The 21,381-nt window shown below is 36.4% G+C and overlaps 2 protein-coding genes across 4 annotated transcripts; both read right to left on the reverse strand.

Annotated features, from left to right (window-relative positions):
- Positions 1-1,774: 1,774 nt before the first annotated feature.
- On the reverse strand, positions 1,775-2,555 carry LOC114371106 (photosystem II 5 kDa protein, chloroplastic-like). Its single transcript, XM_028328523.1, has one exon. The coding sequence runs from the start codon at positions 2,271-2,273 to the stop codon at positions 1,968-1,970; it is 306 nt and encodes a 101-aa protein (XP_028184324.1). The 5' UTR covers positions 2,274-2,555; the 3' UTR covers positions 1,775-1,967.
- LOC114371105 (tRNA-dihydrouridine(20/20a) synthase-like) lies at positions 2,521-20,861 on the reverse strand. 3 transcript variants are annotated; one of them, XM_028328521.1, is made up of 13 exons: positions 20,708-20,861; positions 20,186-20,311; positions 19,964-20,090; positions 18,961-19,088; positions 18,795-18,864; positions 18,593-18,695; positions 10,737-10,854; positions 10,574-10,655; positions 7,557-7,618; positions 5,747-5,819; positions 5,546-5,626; positions 5,125-5,205; positions 2,521-2,934 (listed from the first exon to the last, which is right to left on the reverse strand). In XM_028328521.1, the coding sequence occupies exons 2-13, from the start codon at positions 20,218-20,220 to the stop codon at positions 2,776-2,778; spliced, it is 1,119 nt and encodes a 372-aa protein (XP_028184322.1). In that variant the 5' UTR covers positions 20,221-20,311; positions 20,708-20,861; the 3' UTR covers positions 2,521-2,775. The 3 variants fall into 3 exon arrangements, with proteins under 3 accessions (XP_028184322.1, XP_028184321.1, XP_028184323.1); XM_028328520.1 differs by having other exon boundaries at positions 2,776-2,934; positions 20,186-20,247; positions 20,708-20,838; XM_028328522.1 differs by having other exon boundaries at positions 2,776-2,934; positions 20,186-20,242; positions 20,708-20,829.
- Positions 20,862-21,381: the final 520 nt, after the last annotated feature.

Genomic DNA, 21,381 nt, shown 5'->3' on the forward strand with positions numbered 1-21,381 from the left:
AAGTATATTATACTGTCTACATGAAAAAGAAAGTGATTTTCATTCTCATTCCCAACTCATTCACCTTACATCATTAATCATTTTTAATCTTGTTCTTGCAGAACGTCATTGAAATACCCTCATTTTACCACCAACAATGGGCACCTCAATATCCATCAGTTGTCCTTTTCGCATACAATAGATGTAGTTATCCAATAAAGGTCAGGAAATACCACAATAAATACTTCTTCGCTGAAGGATTAAAGTAGTTTAGAAAAGAATTAAACATTTACGTAGGTATCACCATTACTTACATTGCTTCTGGAAAAAATTGGATCTTCAACGTACACTTCATGCCACCCCTCCATTATCAAACATGTGAAAGACCTCCAGCAACAAAATAACATATGTATGGACTGTAGATGTTAGTCAAGCTATGATCTTTGCCTCTTATCCATTGGTAAAACTCCATTCTATAATCAAACAATGTCATTTTTATTATCCTTAAATCGTATTACTCATTTACATCTCTAATCTAGGTACTCTCACCCACTGCTCTACCTTATCTTGATGCCTCAGCTCAACATATGACAATCCTCACAAATCATGGCCATCCTCTTCAATGGACATTGACTGTCAACCATCCTGACATTGGTCAACAATGCATTACTAACCCATGGTATCAATTTTTGAGGAATAATGACTTCAGCCTTGGAGATGAGATCTCCTTTTACTTTAGGACTTTTCAAAGAGTATGGGAATTGATTATCAGAAAACAACAATGAGATGATACCGATTCTGCTTAAAATTCATTGGCAAACTGTTGGGTTTGAATTCAGCACCCTAGCTTTAGCAACCACCATCTGTATTTAATCTTTTGCTTAGATAACCACCATCTTTAATTTACAACAAACATTTGCCATGTTTTTTTTTTTCAATCTTAAATCTTATGATCCAATTTTATCGTAATTATTCTGCTGTTTCTTTGTGAATAGACAGGAGATGATGATTGCTACGTTCATACCTATAATTGCTATTTTTACCAATCATTAAATTAAATCTTAGGTGTAGGCTATAGTAATTAAATGAGTTAAAACTATTATTCCCAATTTAGGTGTAGGCTATAGTAACACATAATACATGTTGGTTTATGTTAATAAATTTATTCCCAGACATGCTATAAAATATAAGTATAGACTATAGTGACACAATATGGTTGAATCCCATCCAAAATCTACACTAATATTATGTGTAGGTACAAATGTGTTTATTTCTACAGTTTTTATACCTACAGTGACACTTTGTCGCATTCCTTGTAGCATCTAATGCATTTTTTTAAGAAAAATTAAAGTAATTAAAATCAAAGTAATTCTAATTTTGACATTTCAAATTTTCTGAAATTTTGAAACTCCTCATCCAAACACAGATAATTATTCCATATTCAATCTAATAAAAAAGTATTATATATTAAAATTCACACAAAGAATAAATTTAAGAACAAATTTTGGTGTAATGGTTGAATTACATAAAGGTACATAGGTGTTGAATCCAAAATGCATTTTTTTGTGGTAATTACATTGAACCAATCTTTAACTACATAACTTGTACGTGGATTCGGATGACTGAGAGTCGACTCAGACCAGCATGTTCATTTTGGTTTTACAAATGCTTTGAACTTCTAAAACCTTTCAATTTCCTTTCATCTTCATTGACTGCAAATTGTTTTTCTTTCCCCTCGAAGAAGGGGGAATAGTAAGCTCTTTATCAACTTTAAACTAAGCGAACAAAGAAAATCAAAAGGGAAAATAATGTTACTTAAGCGCCATCAATTCCTTGGTTAACCATTAAACTGGAGACACCAAATAGACAAAGCAAAGTGGATAGTTTTATGAACATCTAGTACAATGAGGATCATATTAAATCAAAAACATTACTACATCCCCAACGTACATTTCCGATCATCAGAGGTAAAATGAAACAGGAGATCCTCAATTGCGACAAATCCTAGCTGTAGGATTGGTGACACAAACCGGGGCATACTTTTTCTTGGCTTCTGAGGTTCCTGGTTTAGGCTCATCTGCCACTGCCATCCCAGCAACAGAGAAAACAGCAGCAGCAGCCACAGCGAACATCAAGTTCCTCCTTCCATTGCTATCATTGTTGTCATAACTGACCTTTTCCCCTTCAGCTTTGGCAGCACTCACTACGAGTAATCTCCTCTGCGCAGCCACTGCCGACCGTTTGGTGACAGCTGGGCAGCCAAAGATAGAAGCTGTCATGGTGAATGATGCCATTTTTGCAATGTAATCTGAATACAGAACTAGTCTCCTTGCTACTTGCTATGGTGCAAGTAGTTGGACCAAAGGATGAATATATGGAACGTAAATCACAAAAAAAAAGGGCATGGTGGTAGGACCATGCAATATCTTATCTCTTTCATGAAATGACCAATAAGTTATTGCCACGTTGAATAATTGATAATATAGTGGAGCCTAGTGGTCCTGGGGCGTTTGTAGATGCTAATAAGAAGGATCAGAAACATGAGGATTGTACTGGCTTTGCCATTTCCATTTCCTTTAAATAATGCCACGTTGGTCTTATCTGAAATAAAATAATATGGGCCACCCAACATTCTTCTAAAGAGATGCTAACACATTACATGTTTCACCAAAATCAAGAGTAAAAAAGAATAAGCCACAAAAAATTGCAGTTCCCTAGTTTTTACTTGAAATTTCTACATCGAATGGGTTACATCTCATCTTGGAGTCAATTGACTATAATAGACTACTGATAGATTTATATGACATCCTCTTCTCTTGTTCTATATGGTGGAGGCAGCGAGCTGTATATGTTGGCAAAAATATCTCCACGACCAGATTGTGGTTTCACAACAGCTGAATCCAAGACTGAGTCAGGAATTGCTACAAGGGTTTCTTCAAAAAATGATTTAATTGTCTGCATGGTTCAAAAATTCAGTTAGTATTTGAAGCAACACAACACAACACGACTAAAGTACAAAAAGATAATTACTGTAAACAAAGGAAAGAGATGATTTAAAATTATGCCACAAGATAACTAGACCAGTAAATGATATCTGCATAGTACAAAATTGACCAAACTAGTCCAAATGATAGACGTACATTTATTATATATGCAATTCTTGTGCCTTGTTTTGGCCATGAACCTCACTTGGTTACTCCACTAGCTCAGTATTTACAGGCATAATCTCTATCTTTTTATTTCTATAATTTGTTTTTGGTACAATTTATTCCTATCTAACTTCATCTCTAATCTAAAATTGTAACTGATATCAAACATGGGGTCCCCAACAGAATTTTGTCCAAACATTTGGTTGAAAATTTCACTGGAGAATAGTAGAGCACTGTGAAATTCTGATACCGATAACAGATGTCGTACCGGATGTCACGACATCACGCTTCAGAACATGCAGATTATATTTGGGAGTATGAACAGATTAAACAAGTAAATAACACAAGAGAATTGTTAACCCAGTTCGGTGCAACCTCACCTACATCTGGGGGCTACCAAGCCAGGGAGGAAATCCACTAAAATAGTGTTAGTTCAAGGTCTAACAGCCACTGTTTACAACCTTCTCACCTAACCACTACCCGTGCGACCTCTACCTAAGAGCCACTCTTAGATATGAGAACCCCTCTCACTCCCTCTCAATCACACTCCCGTGTTTACAATCAAATCAAAAAACACACCAGAGATTGCTCTCTGAACAAAAGAGATCAACTCTACACACTAGAGATCAACTCTACACACAAGAGATCAACTCTACACACTAGAGATCAACTCTACACACAAGAGATCAACTCTACACACTCAGGTCCAACACTTGATGTTAGGGTACCATCAAGGTGGCTCACAAAACACTCAAGTCCCAAAACTCACAAAATAACTCTTCAATCCCGGACTTGGTCCAAAACTCGTGCAGCCTCCATGTTTATATAGCAGTGTGCGTATCTGGGCTGCAACACCTTGTGCTGGATGAGATCTATCACTTTCCTGAAAATCTGCACTTAAAGATCTAAAAGATCAAGTTTGATCTTTTAGTTTTTATCTTTAATCTTTAATCCCTGAACGAACTATTCAAGTTTGTAATTCGAACTTTAATTATCTTTTAATTCGTTCCAAGAGATAGATCGTCTAATCTGTTGCTAACTGCACAATAATCTGTTAAAGAGATAACAGATTTATATGTCCAGTATTTTCGGGCCAGATGTCCTGGACATCGTATCCGACATCGTGGATCCTGCAGCTTCAATGCTTTTAGCAACTCCAGTATTTTCGGGCAGGATGTCCTGGACATTGTATCCGACATCGTGGATCCTGCAGCTTCAATGCTTTTAGCAATTCCAGTATTTTCAGGCAGGATGTCCTGGACATTGTATCCGACATCGTGAATCCTGCAGCTTCAATTCTTCATTTGACATTTCATCTTGCCTTGTGCATTGTGCAGCCCGATCTTATTCTTTGACATAACGTTGGACATCATGTGCAGCAACTCCAGCTTTCCTTCATTGTCTAAGTGCTTATGTTTTAACAAAATCTTAGCCAATCTTTTAAAACTCAGTAGAGCTAAGCACTAACACACTGCATGACAGTTAAAGGGATAAATGGTTCCTTATGGATGGATCTGCCATGGTGCCTCACCTCCATATTGTAAGAACGGGAATATTTTATATATTAAATTACAGTCCTAGGTCATGTCTATATGCATGAGTCAACTAAAACTGTGAAAACTAACAAATGCACAACTAACATCTGCTGATAAAAAAAGAAAAACTAACTAAAACTGTGAAAGGAATATGCAATATATCTACTGACAGAATATTACCTAATTATCTGTCTTAATTACTTTCTGATTGTGTAATTAAAAGCAAACTATTCCTAAATTATAGGCATTTATTCTTTATACAAGATAATTAACACATAACAAGCATCTTTACCATCCATGAATAGAAATCAGGGAAATAAAAGTAAATTAAGAAGAATAGGTATGATTTGCTTGATGATTGAAGTTTGTAGTCTATGCTGGACATTGACAACTTCATCTAAATACAAAGTGAAATATTGTTCTAAGCACTCAAATAATAAGGTTTTTCATAGTAATTATACCGTGCAAGTTTGGACAGCAGAATCTGCTTTGCGCTTCCAAAGTCCATTCCCAGGCTCAGAATGGAAAAAGCCAAGTAAAGGCTGCAGCAAACATGATGTTCATATGATAACAGCAAATTATAATTAGAAGTAAAAATTAGAATATCAGTGATGGATATACAACTTGCTTCACTCAAATGAAAGGGAGGAGGAAAAACGAGGAAAGCAATCCTCCAGTGCATGTCAGTGTTTTAACTCCCAAATCCTAATTTAAAACAGGAACCCTTAATTGAGTCAAGGCTTTTAAACCATAACAAAGCTATAGATTTATTGTGCCTCTATTTTATATCATTTTATATAATACTACAGAGGAACTTTAATTAGAATTAGAAATTTTGCAAGCATGGAAATCAACTAATAGGTTATATTTGTCTGTTCCCACCTTCACAATATCTCGCACAGATGGCCCAAGTCCATATCGTTGCAACACTGAGTCCCCATATACTTGATATTTCTCAAGGACCTTGATGAAATGAGGGAAAACAATAAAAACAAAAATTAGCATGCTCTAAGTTATGTCAAAAGTGCAGTTAGTAATTTATGTAGCTTAATACATTCTTATTCAAAATTTCAGTGACTGAACCTGACGACGTGTAAGACCACTACTTGATGCACCATAAATTGCAGTATCAACGTGTCCCAGAATATGCCAAGGGCTGTTGAAATTATCAACAATGGTTACTCAAGCTACAAAGTATGAATTTATATAAACCACATTAAGAAAGTTCAATCGACAGAAAAAATATTATTAGATTCTAGACTTCAATCTAACAATTGATTCTTTCAAAATTAGGATAACTGGTTCTTGACATGATAACAGAACTGAACAACTAGTCAAAAGAGGTATCCATGTCACTCCCCATACTTCATAACAATTAAATCTCCACAGAAGGTTGTTAGATGCCTCAATGGGGCTTGAATCAGTAAGTAACTAATAACAGTAACTGTTCTGATTAGACAGTTGTAGTTAGTCTGACAGCTGGATTATCAATTAGTAGGTTAGAGTGGTAAGTTTGTACTAGGAGAAAGGAGAATAGAGTGGGAGCAGTCTTTGGTTTTGGAGCAGAATTTAGAGGGAGAGACCAGATCTCAAAAAGCTTGAGCAGTCTATTTTCACACTTCAGTGTCTGTTTTATTTTTTATCTTTGATACAGGTCAAGAGATAGATATTTTGGTCAATAAAGCTTCTATTTATTTCCCATGTTCTGATCAAGTTCTATCGAAGGTATATCGGCCAGTGTTTTGTCCATTCCTTAAGCCCAAAGGACAATTGCATTCTAAAGCACTTTAGGTTATACCAAAACATTCATGGAAATCAACTGAAAAGCTTACACTTTTTAGATGGTTGGTTCTTGACAAATATGCATATTGGAGAAAGACTACTTTAACCCAGAATAAAAGATATACATATGTCTATTTATCAAAAGGTTTTCACGAAATGATATTACTTAATATACATTGTTGATTGTTTGAGATCATGCAGTAGCAGTACAAATAAAATCATCATTATTCTGACTTGTAACACAAATAATAATAATAATGACATATGAAATACCATGCACCAAGTTTAGAACATGATCCCACCCCGTCCTGTTTTCAACAGGATGTTATTAGCAACATGCCCTAATTAGGAACATACATGCTAGAAGAAATAAGAATGTCCCAAAGAGCCAAGGGGGCCAGCCATTGTTAGTTATGTCATGTTATAGCTTGTTTGTTTTAACTCTTCCTCACTGTGACAATGCCAACATTTGGCTTCCCAATGTACAAAACCAGAAAGATAGAGGTGGCAATGAGAATACAAATTACTGCTAGTCAGTTGGCCATTTAGCTGCTGTAGCAGACACAGGATATAAATAGAGGAAGAGAATGTAAATGAATTCAGTTAGTTGGTCAGTTAGTAAGCTTTGGGTGGGAGAGACCAGGTTTGTAAGCCATTCTTGCTTTTCTTTTACTTTGGGTTCCACTGATCCAGAGTATCAGGAGGATATTCAATAACTTTCTGAACCAGTATCTATCAGTTGGGAAGTCATATCTAGCAACAGTACAATTGCCTTAACTCCAACTCAAATTTGTAGCAACAGATTTAAAATTCAAAAAAGTTTTTCCATCACAGTTTGTTTATCATGAAGAAAACTTCTGGTCAGACTAAAAAATAAAGGGATATTCCATAAAATATTTAAAGAGAAAACTGACTTCCAATACTTGTCCATCTTCAGATTTAAAATAAATAAACTACAACTTTTTCTGAAATCACATGGCCATTTATTATGAGGAGCTAGTTGAGGGGTAAGCTTGTTCCCCAAATAGAAGACTCGTGATGTTTGAAAGCGTTTGAGACTTCACACAGGCAAAAGGGGCAGGGGTTGGAGAATTTTGTACTTGACACTTACTTATTGTATGCTGCACGTCCAACCATAACACCATGAGCCCCAGCCTTTAGAGCTCCATTGACCTACAGTTGAATTCCACAAAGGAGAACAATATGAAACTTATAATGAGAACAATTTCAATGCTAGAAAATGCCTATAGATACATTACATTCATGACTGCACTAAACCATCTCAAAAATCAGAAGCAAGGAGGAGAGAAATTATTTGGTAGCTCAAACATCAGATTATCAGCAAAATTATAGAATCCAGTTACCAGAATTTTAGCACAAAAAAAGCAGACCACCGTCATGCAGAAGCCTAATGATATCTTGAACAGTATTAGCTTTTGTAAATTGACTTATATGTTGAATTCAAAAAGGCTTTAGCATGGTCTCAAATTGTCTATTACTAATAGCGACTGGCCACAAGTAGAATTCAAGAAGGTATAGCATTGAATTTATACAAGATAGTGATCATTATAGAGAAAAATCAAACAAAAAAAATATATATATAATTAATTATGCATACACTTATATGTGTTAGAATTATATATTATTCTCTTAATTATCATTAGAGAGCAATTATGGATTTGTTCATTATTACTTAGATTAGATTGATTTTATGTAATTAATGTAGATCCTATTTGCTCATTATAAATAAAGGATTAGTGGGTCATCCTTGATACACAACATTACAGTAAATAACACTGTTATAATATGCATCAAGGATTTTTGTAATCACAAAGTACCTAATCAAACTCAAAAGGCAAGTTTTATGGTAATGTTATACATCTAACTATACTATAGGGTAGTGAATGTTGGGCTTTAAAGGAACATGAGAAAAAGGTGGTAGTAGCATAAACGAGCATGTTAAGATGGATGGGAGGTTACACAAGATGAAACAAGATATGGCATAATTATATACGAGAAAAGATTGTCATAGCACCAATTGAGAAAAAGATGAGCAAAAATCAATTAAGGTAGTTTGGACATGCACAAAGAAGGCCACAAGAGGTGCCAGGGATAGATTATATACGAGAGGCACCAGAGATAGATCCAGCCATGGGTGGGGATGGGTAGTGTAAAAATAGGAGAAAACAAAGGGAAAATGACTGGAAACCAAGTGTTAGGAATAGACAGCAAATGCAAGTTTATATAGGTTAATTACACTATTTACACGTACAGAGAGGATATTTTGTTTCCTCTAAATCAAATATTATGTTCCTATAAACCGCTATTATTAATAGAATCAGAATATTATATTCTAATTTTCAACACTCCCCCCCCCCCCCCCCCTCAAGCTGAAGCTTACCAAGCTCTCAGCTTGTTACACGAAAATTTATTCTAAACAAATAAATAAAAACATAAAAATTGAGCTACACCAAGAACAATAGTTTGAAAAGCAACTCAGGGATGTTGGAGAAGTCAGAGAAAGTTGCATGAGAAAAATGTCTTTGGCAGATAGCTAGAATGATCACCAGCAAGAATTCATGACAAGCATAACAAGGTCCATTCTTCTTGAAACCACATTTGGAAACTTCAAACCAATAATGTTGGAGACCAAATTATTTAAACTTCAAACTAATGCATCTGGGACATGGTCGGACTAGAGCACCTAAGACACAAAAAAGTCACTGTAAAACATGCCAAAAAAGACAGTGGTAGGATAGTTACAAGAAAGTTCTTCACTGGAAAATCACTGGCGAGCAGAAGGCGGTGGTAGGATAGAAGACTGGAAAGTTCTTTGCCGAAAAATGAGTGGTGAGCAGAAGGCGGTGGCCGAAAAACACACCGGAGAAAGATGGTGACAGGATAGGCGACCGGAAAGTTCTTCACCGGAAAATGAGCGATGAGCAAAAGGCGGTGGCCAATTTCTGTGATACCTCTGTCAGGCTCTAGATACCATGTTAAAATAGGAGAAAATACAGGGAAATTGACTGAAAATCGTGCATCGGAATACAGAGTGGATGCGTGTTTATATAGGTTAAACACATTAACTACACATAAATAGAGGATATTTTGTTTCCTCTAAAATCAAATATTATGGCCCTATAAACCGCTATTATTAATAGAATCAGAATATTATATTCTGATTTTCAACAGGTAGTAAAGATGCATGCAAATCAAGGGCTGACATGAGACAAATCAAGGAGCCCCAGTCAAAAAACCATGGGCCAAACAAGACAAGTAGCACAGATGTAGAAAAAGGACAGAGAGAGACAAGTATGACAATGCAAGCACCAATGCAAACGGCAGCCGGAAGTGCCACCACACATGGCAGGATGCGCCAGCATGTGAAAATTCAAGACAAAAGTGAGGCCAGCACATGACAGCTCCAATGGAAATGGAGTTGCAGAGGAAAGACCACTCGAGTTGATGTGAGACAAGATCAGTGATCAGGTTGCCAAATGAAAAGAATATTAATCAATGGTGACGGCACTGGAAATGAAAAGGTCTTAAGCAAATATTTGATCATTTCTCATCCCGAGCTTATGTGTGTGCGTTCTAGAATTACTTGAAAGGTTAGTTGAGCCTATCTGCTGTTAGTTAGGCAACAGCTGCCTCTGTAATGCACACTGGGCAAGCTGCTACTAGTATATAAACTAATCTGTACTACTGTGCGGTCAGTGTAAAGTGATTGATTAATTTATACAGAACAGAAATTTGATCCAGAACTCTCAATTTCTATTACAAGAACCACAATGGGGGGAATAACTGTTAAAACACTATAAACTGAGTTTATTGCACACATATGTAATGTGTCTATGAAGCATGAACACATGATACTGGTGCCATGTCTGCATATCACACACATGCCCTGTGTTTGCAGGTGCATCATATGCCATGTCCCACGATGTTTAGAAATTAGAGCGTTTGTCAGTGTCCATGCTTCAGAGAAATGTGAGTTTTAAATACAGCCATGTATTTTGAATGATCATAACAGTTTAGGGAATACACTTTGTACTTTTGTATCAGAAAATTTCTCTATAATGAATACTGATTCTCAATGATACAATGAACAATCAGATAACAACTCACCTCATCAATACTAGCAATACCACCATTGATTGTAAATGATAAGTCGGGAAAGTCACGTAAGAGGCCATAAAAGTACTCATATCTGCATTAAAAAATCTGTATCATCTCCAATTCTATATTTAATGACAAAAAAAATCAAATTTTCCAGCAGTCTGGCACATACTTCAGTGGAGGAATACTCCGATTTTCAGCTGGGCTGAGGCCCTTAAGCAGTGCCTTCCTTGAGTGAATTACGAAATGCTTAGCAGGTGACAAAGAAGAAACCTTGTAAATGAAATCACCTGATAGACAACAAAAGTGATGACATAAAGGTTAATATGTAACCCCAACAACAAAGACGCAATTATTTTAAAGAATCGCAACCTAACATAAAATTATGTCATATAAATCATATCAATAACAATACACTCTTAAGACAATTGTTTCACAAAATGTGACTATCTTATTGACCAGCAATCAAACTCGGAACACTAGTAAAAAGTAAAATAACAACCATTCAACCCTGAGATCCTAATAGTGGCCTCCCTATTACAAAAAATAGGAAAATGTCATAAAGTAGGTTATGAGTATAACTCAACCCTACAAAATCGGCTTGTTAGGTGAGGATTACTCCCGACTTATATAGATTATTTCGACACTATCTTTAATCGATGTGGGACTTCAAGATGTCTCCATTTGTCCACGGCTACCCGCTATGTGAGACTTTATTTTTTTTTTTTTTTGGATCGGCAAATGTTAGTTGTTAATTTGTTGGTTTTTGTTAGTGGGAGGATTCAAACCCAAGACTTATCCCTCCCTCCCTTCGCTCTTTAGCACCAAGTCAACCTTATATCTCCGCCATGTGCGACCTTCAACACACCCCCTCTATCTAGGTCCATGAGGGACCAAGCCAAGATTTTCTACTGAGGAATATCAAGAATATTTGAGGCTGAAATCCAGTAGCCAAGCTCCATTATGTTAAGTGCCAAATGTTTCAACAACATGTATTTCTCAATTATTGGACAATCAAGGTCCACGGGTAATCGATTCAGGGGCTTCAGATCATATTTATGTTAATGCTTCTTTGTTTAGCTCTTTGTCTTCCCCAAAGTTTCCTCATCTCATAACCTTAGCCAATGGTGCTAAGGTAGCTTCTAAAGGTGTTGGTCAAATTTCAGTGTCTCCTTCGCTAAACTTGGAATTTGTCCTTTTTGTTCTTAATTGTCCCTTTAATTTGATCTCTTTAAGACAATTAACCAAGTCTTCAAATTGTTCTATAACATTCTATGTTGATTTGTTTGTTATACATGAACATGGTATGGGTCAAACAATTGGGGTAGGACATGAATCAAGAGGACTCTACTATCTAGAAACCAATTCTTCTGTGTCCTGTTTAGCAGCCCCATCTCCCAAACTCATTCATGATCGTTTAGGTCATCCGAATATGTCAAAATTGAAGAAAATGGTTCCTGGTCTTAGTAAACTACAAAGATTAGAATGTGAGTCATCTCAATTAGGCAGACATGCCAGGTCTTCTTTTCCAAAGCAAACTGAACCACAATGCATTTCTCCCTTTTCCACCATTCATTTAGATATTTGGGGTCTAACTCATGTTATCTCTTTTGGGTTCAGATATTTTGTCACCTTTATTGATGAACATTCTAGATGTACTTGGGTGTACTTAATGAAGGATAGATCTGAAATTTTGTCTATTTTTGCATCTTCTTCAATGAAATCAAGAACCAATTTGGAAAAGTTATTAAAGTTCTTTGAAGTGATAATGCCAAAGAATATTTCTCTTCTGCCATTTCTTCTTTCTTCTTTTTTATCCTCACAGGGCATTTTGCATCAATCTACTTGTCTCCATACACCACAACAAAATGGACTAATAGAAAGGAAAAGTAGACATTTGGTTGAGACTGCTCGCACCTTATTGCTCAATGCAAATCATCCTGTTCATTATTGGTGTTTTGCGGTTCTCATTGCTAGCTTTGTCATAAATAGAATTCCCTCTTCGACACTTGATAATAAGATTCTTTTTTCCATTATCTCTCCAAATGAACCCTTATATCATGTGTCTCCTTGTGTTTTTGGTTGTACTTGTTTTGTCCATGACATCTCTATGAGGTTGGACAAGCTTCCAGCCAAGGCAATTAAATGTGTTTTCCTTGGGTACTCCCACCTTCAAAAAGGGTATCGATGTTATTCTCTAGACACTAAGAGGTTATACATGTCTACTGATGTTACCTTCTTTGAAGAAACCCCTTTCTTCTCATCTTCCATGCAAGACTTACAACAAGTATTACCTATCCCATCCTTCAGTCCAATAGTGTCTCCTACCTATGAAACTCCCAACCAAGAAGGAAATCAAAACCATTCTCCAACTGAAAGTTCAACAACAACAACAACAACAACGCCTTATCCCACTAGGTGGGGTCGGCTACATGGATCAACTTCCGCCATAATGTTCTATCAAGTACCATACTTCTATCCAAACCATTAATTTCGAGATCCTTTTTGATAACCTCTCTTATAGTCTTTTTGGGTCTTCCTCTGCCTCGAATTGTTTGTCTTCTCTCCATCTGATCTACTCTCCTCACTACAGAGTCTACCGGTCTTCTCTCTACATGCCCAAACCACCTAAGTCTATTTTCCACCATCTTCTCTACAATAGGCGTTACTCCAACCCTCTCTCTAATAGCTTCGTTTCTAATTTTATCCTGTCGAGTCTTAACACACATCCACCGCAACATCCTCATCTCCGCTACACCTACTTTATTCTCATGTTGGCTCTTGACCGCCCAACATTCTGTTCCGTACAAAATCGCCGGTCTTACCGCAGTCCGATAAAACTTTCCCTTTAGCTTGATCGGTACCTTTGCATCACATAACACCCCCGATGCTTTTCTCCATTTCATCCATCCTGCTTGAATGCGATGATTCACATCCCCTTCAATTTCCCCATCATCCTGTATTACAGACCCAAGATATTTAAACCGTGTGACTTGAGGGATAATATGGTCTCCTATTTTCACCTCTGAGTTAGAAACCCTCCTTCTTTTGTTGAACTTACATTCCATATACTCCGATTTGCTTCTGCTTAGGCGAAAGCCATGTGTTTCTAGAGCTCGTCTCCAAGTTTCCAACCTCTCATTCAACTCCTCCCTCGACTCTCCAAGGAGAACTATGTCATCTGCAAAAAGCATGCATCTCGGCGCTATCTCTTGGATTTGTTCCGTGAGGACATCCAGAATTAAGGTAAAAAGGTAGGGGCTAAGGGTTGACCCTTGATGTAAACCAATTGTGATGGGAAAATCGTCTGACTCTCCACCCTGTGTCCTAACACTAGTCGATACCCTATCATACATATCTTGGATAGCTCGAATATATGCAACCCTAACCCCTTTCTTCTCTAGAGCTTTCCACAAAATCTCTCTAGGCACTCTATCATACGCTTTCTCCAAGTCAATAAAAATCAAGTGCAAGTCTTGTTGGGCCATGCGATATTGCTCCATCACCCGCCGTAATAAATAAATCGCTTCCATGGTCGACCTTCCCGGCATGAAACCAAATTGATTCTCAGTAACTTGAGTCTCCTTTCTTAATCTCCGTTCGATCACTATTTCCCATAATTTCATGGTATGACTCATGAGCTTGATTCCCCTATAATTCATCTACTCAAAATCATTCTCCAACTGAAAGTCCATCTCCTCCCGTCACATCTTGACAAATGTCACAAGGAAATGATACATTACAGGATGAGTCACTTGATTCATGTTCTTCTCCATTAGTCACACCTACGACAGATCCTCATGATGAAAGCCTAGGTTGGCCTATTGCTCTTAGAAAAGGTATTCAGTCTACTTGAAATCCTCATCCCATTTATTTGAGTTATCATTGTTTGTCTTCATCATGTCTCCATTGTATTTTCCATGTCTTCTATTGCTATTCCCAAAAATATTCGTGAAACACTTGATCACCTTGGATGACAACAAACCATGATTCTTGAAATGAAGGCTCTTAAAAGCAGTGGCACATGGAAGCTAGTTCCTCTTCCCCTAGGCAAGAAGACAGTTGGATACCAATGGGTCTATGCCATTAAGGTTGGCCCTGATGGTGAGGTTGATCGTCTTAAAGCAAGATTAGCGGCCAAAGGAAACAATCAGATATACGGCCTTGATTACAATGACACATTTTCTCCTATGGCCAAAATTACCACAATGCGTCTTTTCTTTGCCATGTCTACCATTCGCCATTGGCCTCTACATCAATTGGATATTAAAAATGCTTTTCTTTATGGTGATTATGGATGAGAAGATTTACATCAAGCAACCTCCTAGGTTTGTGGCTCAAGGGGAGTCTAGTTTAGTTTACAAATTGCATAGATCTCTCTATGGGCTCAAATAGTCTCCACGAGCCTGGTTTGGAAAATTTAGTCACATTGTGGAGGCTTTTGGATTGGAACTTTGTGAAGGAAATCATTCAGTTTTTTATTGTCATACATCTCCTGGGAAGTGTGTCTACCTTGTGGTCTATGTGGATGACATAGTTATCATCGATAATGATGTTGCTAAAATCACCCAGCTGAAAAAGCACTTGTCCTGTCATTTTCAGACTAAAGACCTTGGGTCTCTTAAATACTTTCTTGGTATTGGGGTAGCTCAATCAAAGGAAGGCATTGTAATCTCACAAAGGAAGTATGCTCTTGATATTTTAGAAGAATCAGGCATGACTAATTGTAGACCCATTGATAGTCATATGGATCCAAATCAAAAGTTAATGGCAGACCAAGGTGAACCATACTCAGATCCAAAAAGATATAGAAGACTAGTTAGTTGGAAAGCTAATTAATCTCACAATTACAAGGCCTAACATCTCTTTTGCAGTTAGTATGGTTAGTCAATTCATGCAGGATCCTCATGCTGATCACTGAAAGGCTGGGATTCGCATTACCAAGTATATTAAAAAGGCTCCAAGACAAGTATTGTTATGAGGATAAAGGAAATATCCAAATTATTGGGTATTTTGATGCTAATTGGGTTGGATGCCCCATAGACAAAAGGTCCACCACTGGATATCGTGTATCCATTGGAGGCAACATTATCTCTTAGAAGAGCAAGAAATAGAACATTGTTGCTCAGTCTAGTGCAGAAGCAGAATATAAAGCTATGGCCACAACCACTTGTGAGCTAATGTGGATCAAACAATCTCTTTAAGAATTAAAGTTTTGTAAAGTTCAGCCAAGAAGTTGTATTGTGATAATCAGGTAGTTCTCCATATTGCCTCTAATCCACTGTTTCATGAGAGGACTAAACATATAGAGATTGACCATCATTTTCTGAGAGAAGTTATTGTCCAAGGATTAATACAGAGTTTGTCAGCTCAGATGATCAACTTGCAGATAATTTGACTGAATTTAATTTATTTGTTCCAAGCCTGGAGCATACAGTTTATATGCTCTGGCTTGAGGGAGTGGTGGGGTGGTGTTAGTCTATTATATGTTTTATGTGTTTCACATGTACCTTTGTGTTATTATTTTATATGTTTGTAGTACTCTTTTCCCTTTCCACTTGCTGTAACTGTTTCATCAGGGGGTTGCAGTCTGTGCACCCTCTCATTTCATGTACTTGTTGACCTTTGGTCCTATTATATAGGTATGGGAAGTTTCAGCTGAGTGGTGAGACACTTAAGCATTATTATCAAATCTGTTTCTGAACTGACCCATCTAAAATAGGCTCTAATACCATGTCAGAAAGTGGATTATTATCAAATTATTGGCTTGTTAAAAGTTCACAAACCTCAAATTTCTGTTTCTACAGATACGTTTGTTAAGCACTAATCTAGCTTAGAATTTGTACAGGATAACCTGTTTGGGATCCTTGGTGAGCTTTTCTTTTGTCTTTTACTATGCACACTTTCTTTTTGTTGTAAGACCCTTTGACTAAACCCCGCCACGGCATCAGCTTTGCCCTGGTCAGTGTTTCAAGTGGATCTTGGACCCAAACACTAGGTTAACTCATCCACATGAAGACCAGTTTAGGCAAAACTTTACCAAGGCAAAGCCAATGCTTAAGCAGGGATAAGTTCCACAGCCAAAGTTAGCAGTCTCTGAACTGCTAGTTAAAAAGAGAGAAATAACAGGTTATAAATAATAGGTGGGAGGGAAGGCTCTGTATAATTATCCAAGGACTCTGCAATCAACTTGATCCCAGCCAGAATGAGGAAGTATAGTGATATTCAATAAATTTTTATCTCTTTCTATCAGTCTTCTTTTATTTTCTACTCAATTTTATTATTTGGTATTATAGCTCCCAAATCCAGGGAATTCTTCATGGTAAATACAAGACTCTTGAATTTCTTAGGGCAGTAAGAGTAATTCTCTGTAATCATTTTCTTCCATGTTCCCTCTTGATTCTGCAATAAACCTTAATTTAGAATTAAGGAGATGTGTGACATACTGACATTCAATAAAAATTCATCTCTTTGTATCTGTTTTCCACTATTTCCTGATCCAGTTTCTAATACACAAACCCAATGTTTTACAAGTATCCCAAATAGATCATGTTGTTCCCTTGATTCTAAGCTAGAGTAGCACATAAGTTTAAAGGTTTTGGCAAATATGGAAGCAAAAAGTTTTGTGAAAATTTTGAAATACAGCAACCATTGGGAGCATTTGGTTAGAGTCGAGTGCACACATGTTAATATGGAATAATGGATTCAATTTACTTTTAAGATAGGATACGACAGTTTTATTAGACCCCCCATGGTGCTTTGCTAAAGGATGTTCAAACGGAGTTTCCCATTCACATTTGTAGATAACAGGCAGCTTGCTGTTATTTTACCACTTTTATATTAGATTTGTTTTCTCTTTTGGCTTTGGAGGATTTCTTGTTTGCCACTTAGCTGTCCTCTTTCTCTCTTCTTTCTAAAAAAATACATTTTTTACGTTAAAGGAAAATGTCATTGGAAGAATGACATACAAGGGACTGAAATAGATGACAACTTCAATTTTTATTCTCACTGGTCTCATCCAATGGCAAACAAAAAAAAATGTTTTATTATTTACTTTTAGATTCTAAAGTACATGTGTTGGACAATTATCTATATCAAACAATTCATGGACACTTTGAATACTCTTAGATGTGCATTCTATGATTATGTTTTAAATTTATATTTATACAATAATATAGATGAGATTACCAGAATAATTAGATAAATGATATAATTTACCATGTCTCCTGCTAGATTTTAAAACATTGATTTGTTCTTGAACTATAAGATTTTTGTTTTTATGACAACTTGGTACAAAATTTTTATGTTCTATAGTCATGTTATATCCTTTCATTTTCAAAAATTTTCATATCCTTGTGTACATGCCATTCTATTCATGCTTCCTAGTTCTAAACACTTTAATAATCTATCAGTATGATATTCATTTTCATTAACGGTTAGCTACCAAATTCAACCCTTCTAGTACTAAGAACAAGAATAATAATTTATTGTATACAAATTACAGGTTCTTATCAGCAGGTTGCAATTTGGTTTCATTTAGTAAGTAGTAATTTTGAGTATGGTAAAAAAAAACCAAGGGTTTAGAGATGACTAGAAGTAGAACCCACATAGTGCCTAATCCATTAGGTAACACATCTAATGCATTTTAAAGAAAGACATTCTTTGCAAGCAGCTTAGTAGAAAAAACTTCGGAAATATGGCAGATGGGAGCCATGCAGCCATACTTAAAATATATCTTAGTTATGATTATCTGGCAAGCACACTATTTTGCCACAAGGGTAGGCTCAATTGGAGGATTAAAATGTGTTGACTCAAAGGTCTTGGATGTCATTCCAGCCAGTGATTCTTAATTAGTCATGGTGGGTCATTTGTAAATACCACTATAAGCCCTATAGCTAAGGCTTGGGGCGTGCCTTGACCTTTGAATGGTGCAACCTTCCTCCCCAGGGATGAACTCAATACAAATGTCCTAATTTTCCATCCTTTCAATGTGAATAGACAAATAATGTTGTTGAAAAAGAACCTTACACAATTCATTGTAAGAATCATGATCATCCACACCAATTCGACATTTGACAGTGACAGGTACATTTGTATTGGCAGCAATTAATGAAATAGCCTCTGCAACAAACTTTCCTTGTATACATTAGAGTTCTACATTAGCACATATTGATGTAGAAAATTTACATGTTCAATCTGTTTGCGCGTCAAGTATGGACGATTTTCTAACCTTAGGATCAAGCATAAGACGTACGCCAAAGCATCCACGTCCAGCTACTCTAGGACTCGGGCATCCACAGCTGGTATATGTTGAAAATAAATAATGGATCTGTCAAAGATCAATATAAAAACGAAACATTATGAATTAAGATGATAAGATAAGAAAATAAACAAACTTGAAGTTGATCTCATCATAGCAGTAAGCATTGGCAAGTTCAGTTGCTTTTGCCAAATTATCTAAATTACTCCCTCCAATTTGAAGCACAATAGGATGTTGATCTGGAGAATACGCCAAGAATCTGTCCTGAGCAAAATAGACAAAAAAGAATCAGTGGTTTTTTCAGAGACAATTTATCCAAAAATGGTACCAACCCATCAACTTGTGCTCTTGTGCACACACATATACCCAATGAGATGAACAGTAGAGTTTGTTAACAGAAATAGATAAACCCAAAGGTGAAGAACTTGTGTCTCAGTTCAAAACATGTACTCTGAATTTTATTAAGTTAAGACAGCTTGCTACACAATCTTTTCAAAATAATATGAAACAATAATACATAAAGCCCACGATAAAGACCTAAATAAGACTAACAGAAACATCCCTATATATCTGACAAAGTTCAACATAAATTTTAAAAAAAAAAAAATCAGTGATAACTAGTTATGCAATATATTTTACCACAGATAACTATGAGCACACCATTAATTGTGTTAGAAATATAAAGCCATAGTCTCTACATAACGGTTTAAGCTGTGAAGAAAGTTGGTCTTTGACATGGTTTTGGCATTTGGTATAATTGGCCTATGCATTAACCAAACTTCAAGCCAAAGGGTTCTTTCATGAAAGGGTGTGTTAGGAAACAGATATAAGGACATAAATAGGTGGTAGAATAGAACTGAACCAGAATAGCTTTATATAATCACTGAAGTTCTGCTACTGACATCAGTGTGATATCAATACATAGGTATACATAATATACAGAAATAGTAAAACTCTTCTTCACTACCTCGATACATCTTAGCAATTGTAACAAATAAGCCGCTACCTAGCAGCTTAAGGTTTTAGCAGAATTTGGTCCTTGACAAATTGCAATCATGAACATTGTAATTCATACATCATTCCTTTCCAAGTTCTTCCCCTTTTTCTTTTAATAAGCAGAATTTTGCTTACAAACTTACCAGGTTTCCCTTTTGATAAACAATTGTTTCAGCTGCAAGCATCTCCGTGTAGAGCCAAGCATGTTTCGATATGAGGCGTGCCAAAGTCCTATAGTGATGATCTGTCCAGTCCATCATTGGAGCCACACTGAAAATCCAAGCAAAGAAAACAACAAAACCGGATTGAAAAAATATCAAAATAGCACAAGCACAAAGCAGAGTGAGATACATAGCTACCCCCACCTAAACAGAGGAGGAGAATAGTGATCTGCAACCATCTATACTAAGTGATTCTTCCTTCTGTTCTGATCAAAAGCAGAAAACAACCCTAATCAGCACAAATTCCTCTATGATGTCCCCAACAAGAATCTGCAACAATAGCATAAGAACTTATGTGCAAGTAAATACTACAACTTAAAGCTAACCAATAGGAACGGTATGTTTACTCAATGAGACTCTATCACTTCACAACAATAATAACTCTTACGAACGGTTAAGAAAGCATTAATTTTTTTTTTTTCAAATCATGGGTACAAATAAAGTTTCTAGCAAATAAAATAACTAAAAGAATGGAAAGCCTCTAATAAAACTAGTATGGTAACGATTCTAAAACGAGGGAAATCGGTATTGAAACCAAAAAAAAAAAAAAATAGAAAAATGGTTTTCTTTTGGTGTGGTGGAGAATGTGGAATGAGGGATTTTTTTTTTTTTTGTTACATGTGGAATGAGGGATTTGAAGGGAAGCATAGAGAAAAGGTTTATTACTCTAAGGACGAAAGTGGGGGCAGCGCGTTCGCAGAATTCGGAGACAAATTACTCTAACCTCCGTCCGCAACTACTGGAACTCGGGAAGCAACTTTGCTGTGCCCTGTTTTTATTTGTATTTTTTTTCTTTTTTTTTGGTGAATCCTGTTTTTAATTTTACCCCTTTTGCTTGCTTGAGCTGTACTGTGTGGGCCTGTGGGGAAACGGCAAGGGCATTGCTATTGCCCCTACCAAAAAATTTTATTGGCACTACCCGTCATAACAATTTGACCATTTTATCTTTCTTCCTTTTTCCTACACCTCCAACCCTCTCTCATTTTTCCATTCCTCTTTCACAACACCCCAACCCTTCTCCCTTCCTCTCTCATTTCTCCATCACTTCTCCACCAATTTTATTCTTCTCTTCTCTCTCATCCAACCATCCAACTTAGGTACTTCTACCTTTTTTACACAATAGAATCATGATTTGGTGTGTTAAAGACATAGCAGAATCACAATTCCGTATTATTTTTAATTTTCTAGACACTCAATGGAATCATAATTTTGTTATGTGTCAAATTTCAGACATACAACGAAAATCATGATTTCGTTGAGTATTTTTTTCTGTTGGAATGTTTTTGTGCCATATTTTTTATTCTTTATTGCTTGAAGTGCTAGAAGCATTCTATTCCCTG

This window comes from Glycine soja, chromosome 10 (assembly GCF_004193775.1).
Source record: "Glycine soja cultivar W05 chromosome 10, ASM419377v2, whole genome shotgun sequence".
In the NCBI taxonomy this organism is placed as follows: domain Eukaryota; kingdom Viridiplantae; phylum Streptophyta; class Magnoliopsida; order Fabales; family Fabaceae; genus Glycine; species Glycine soja.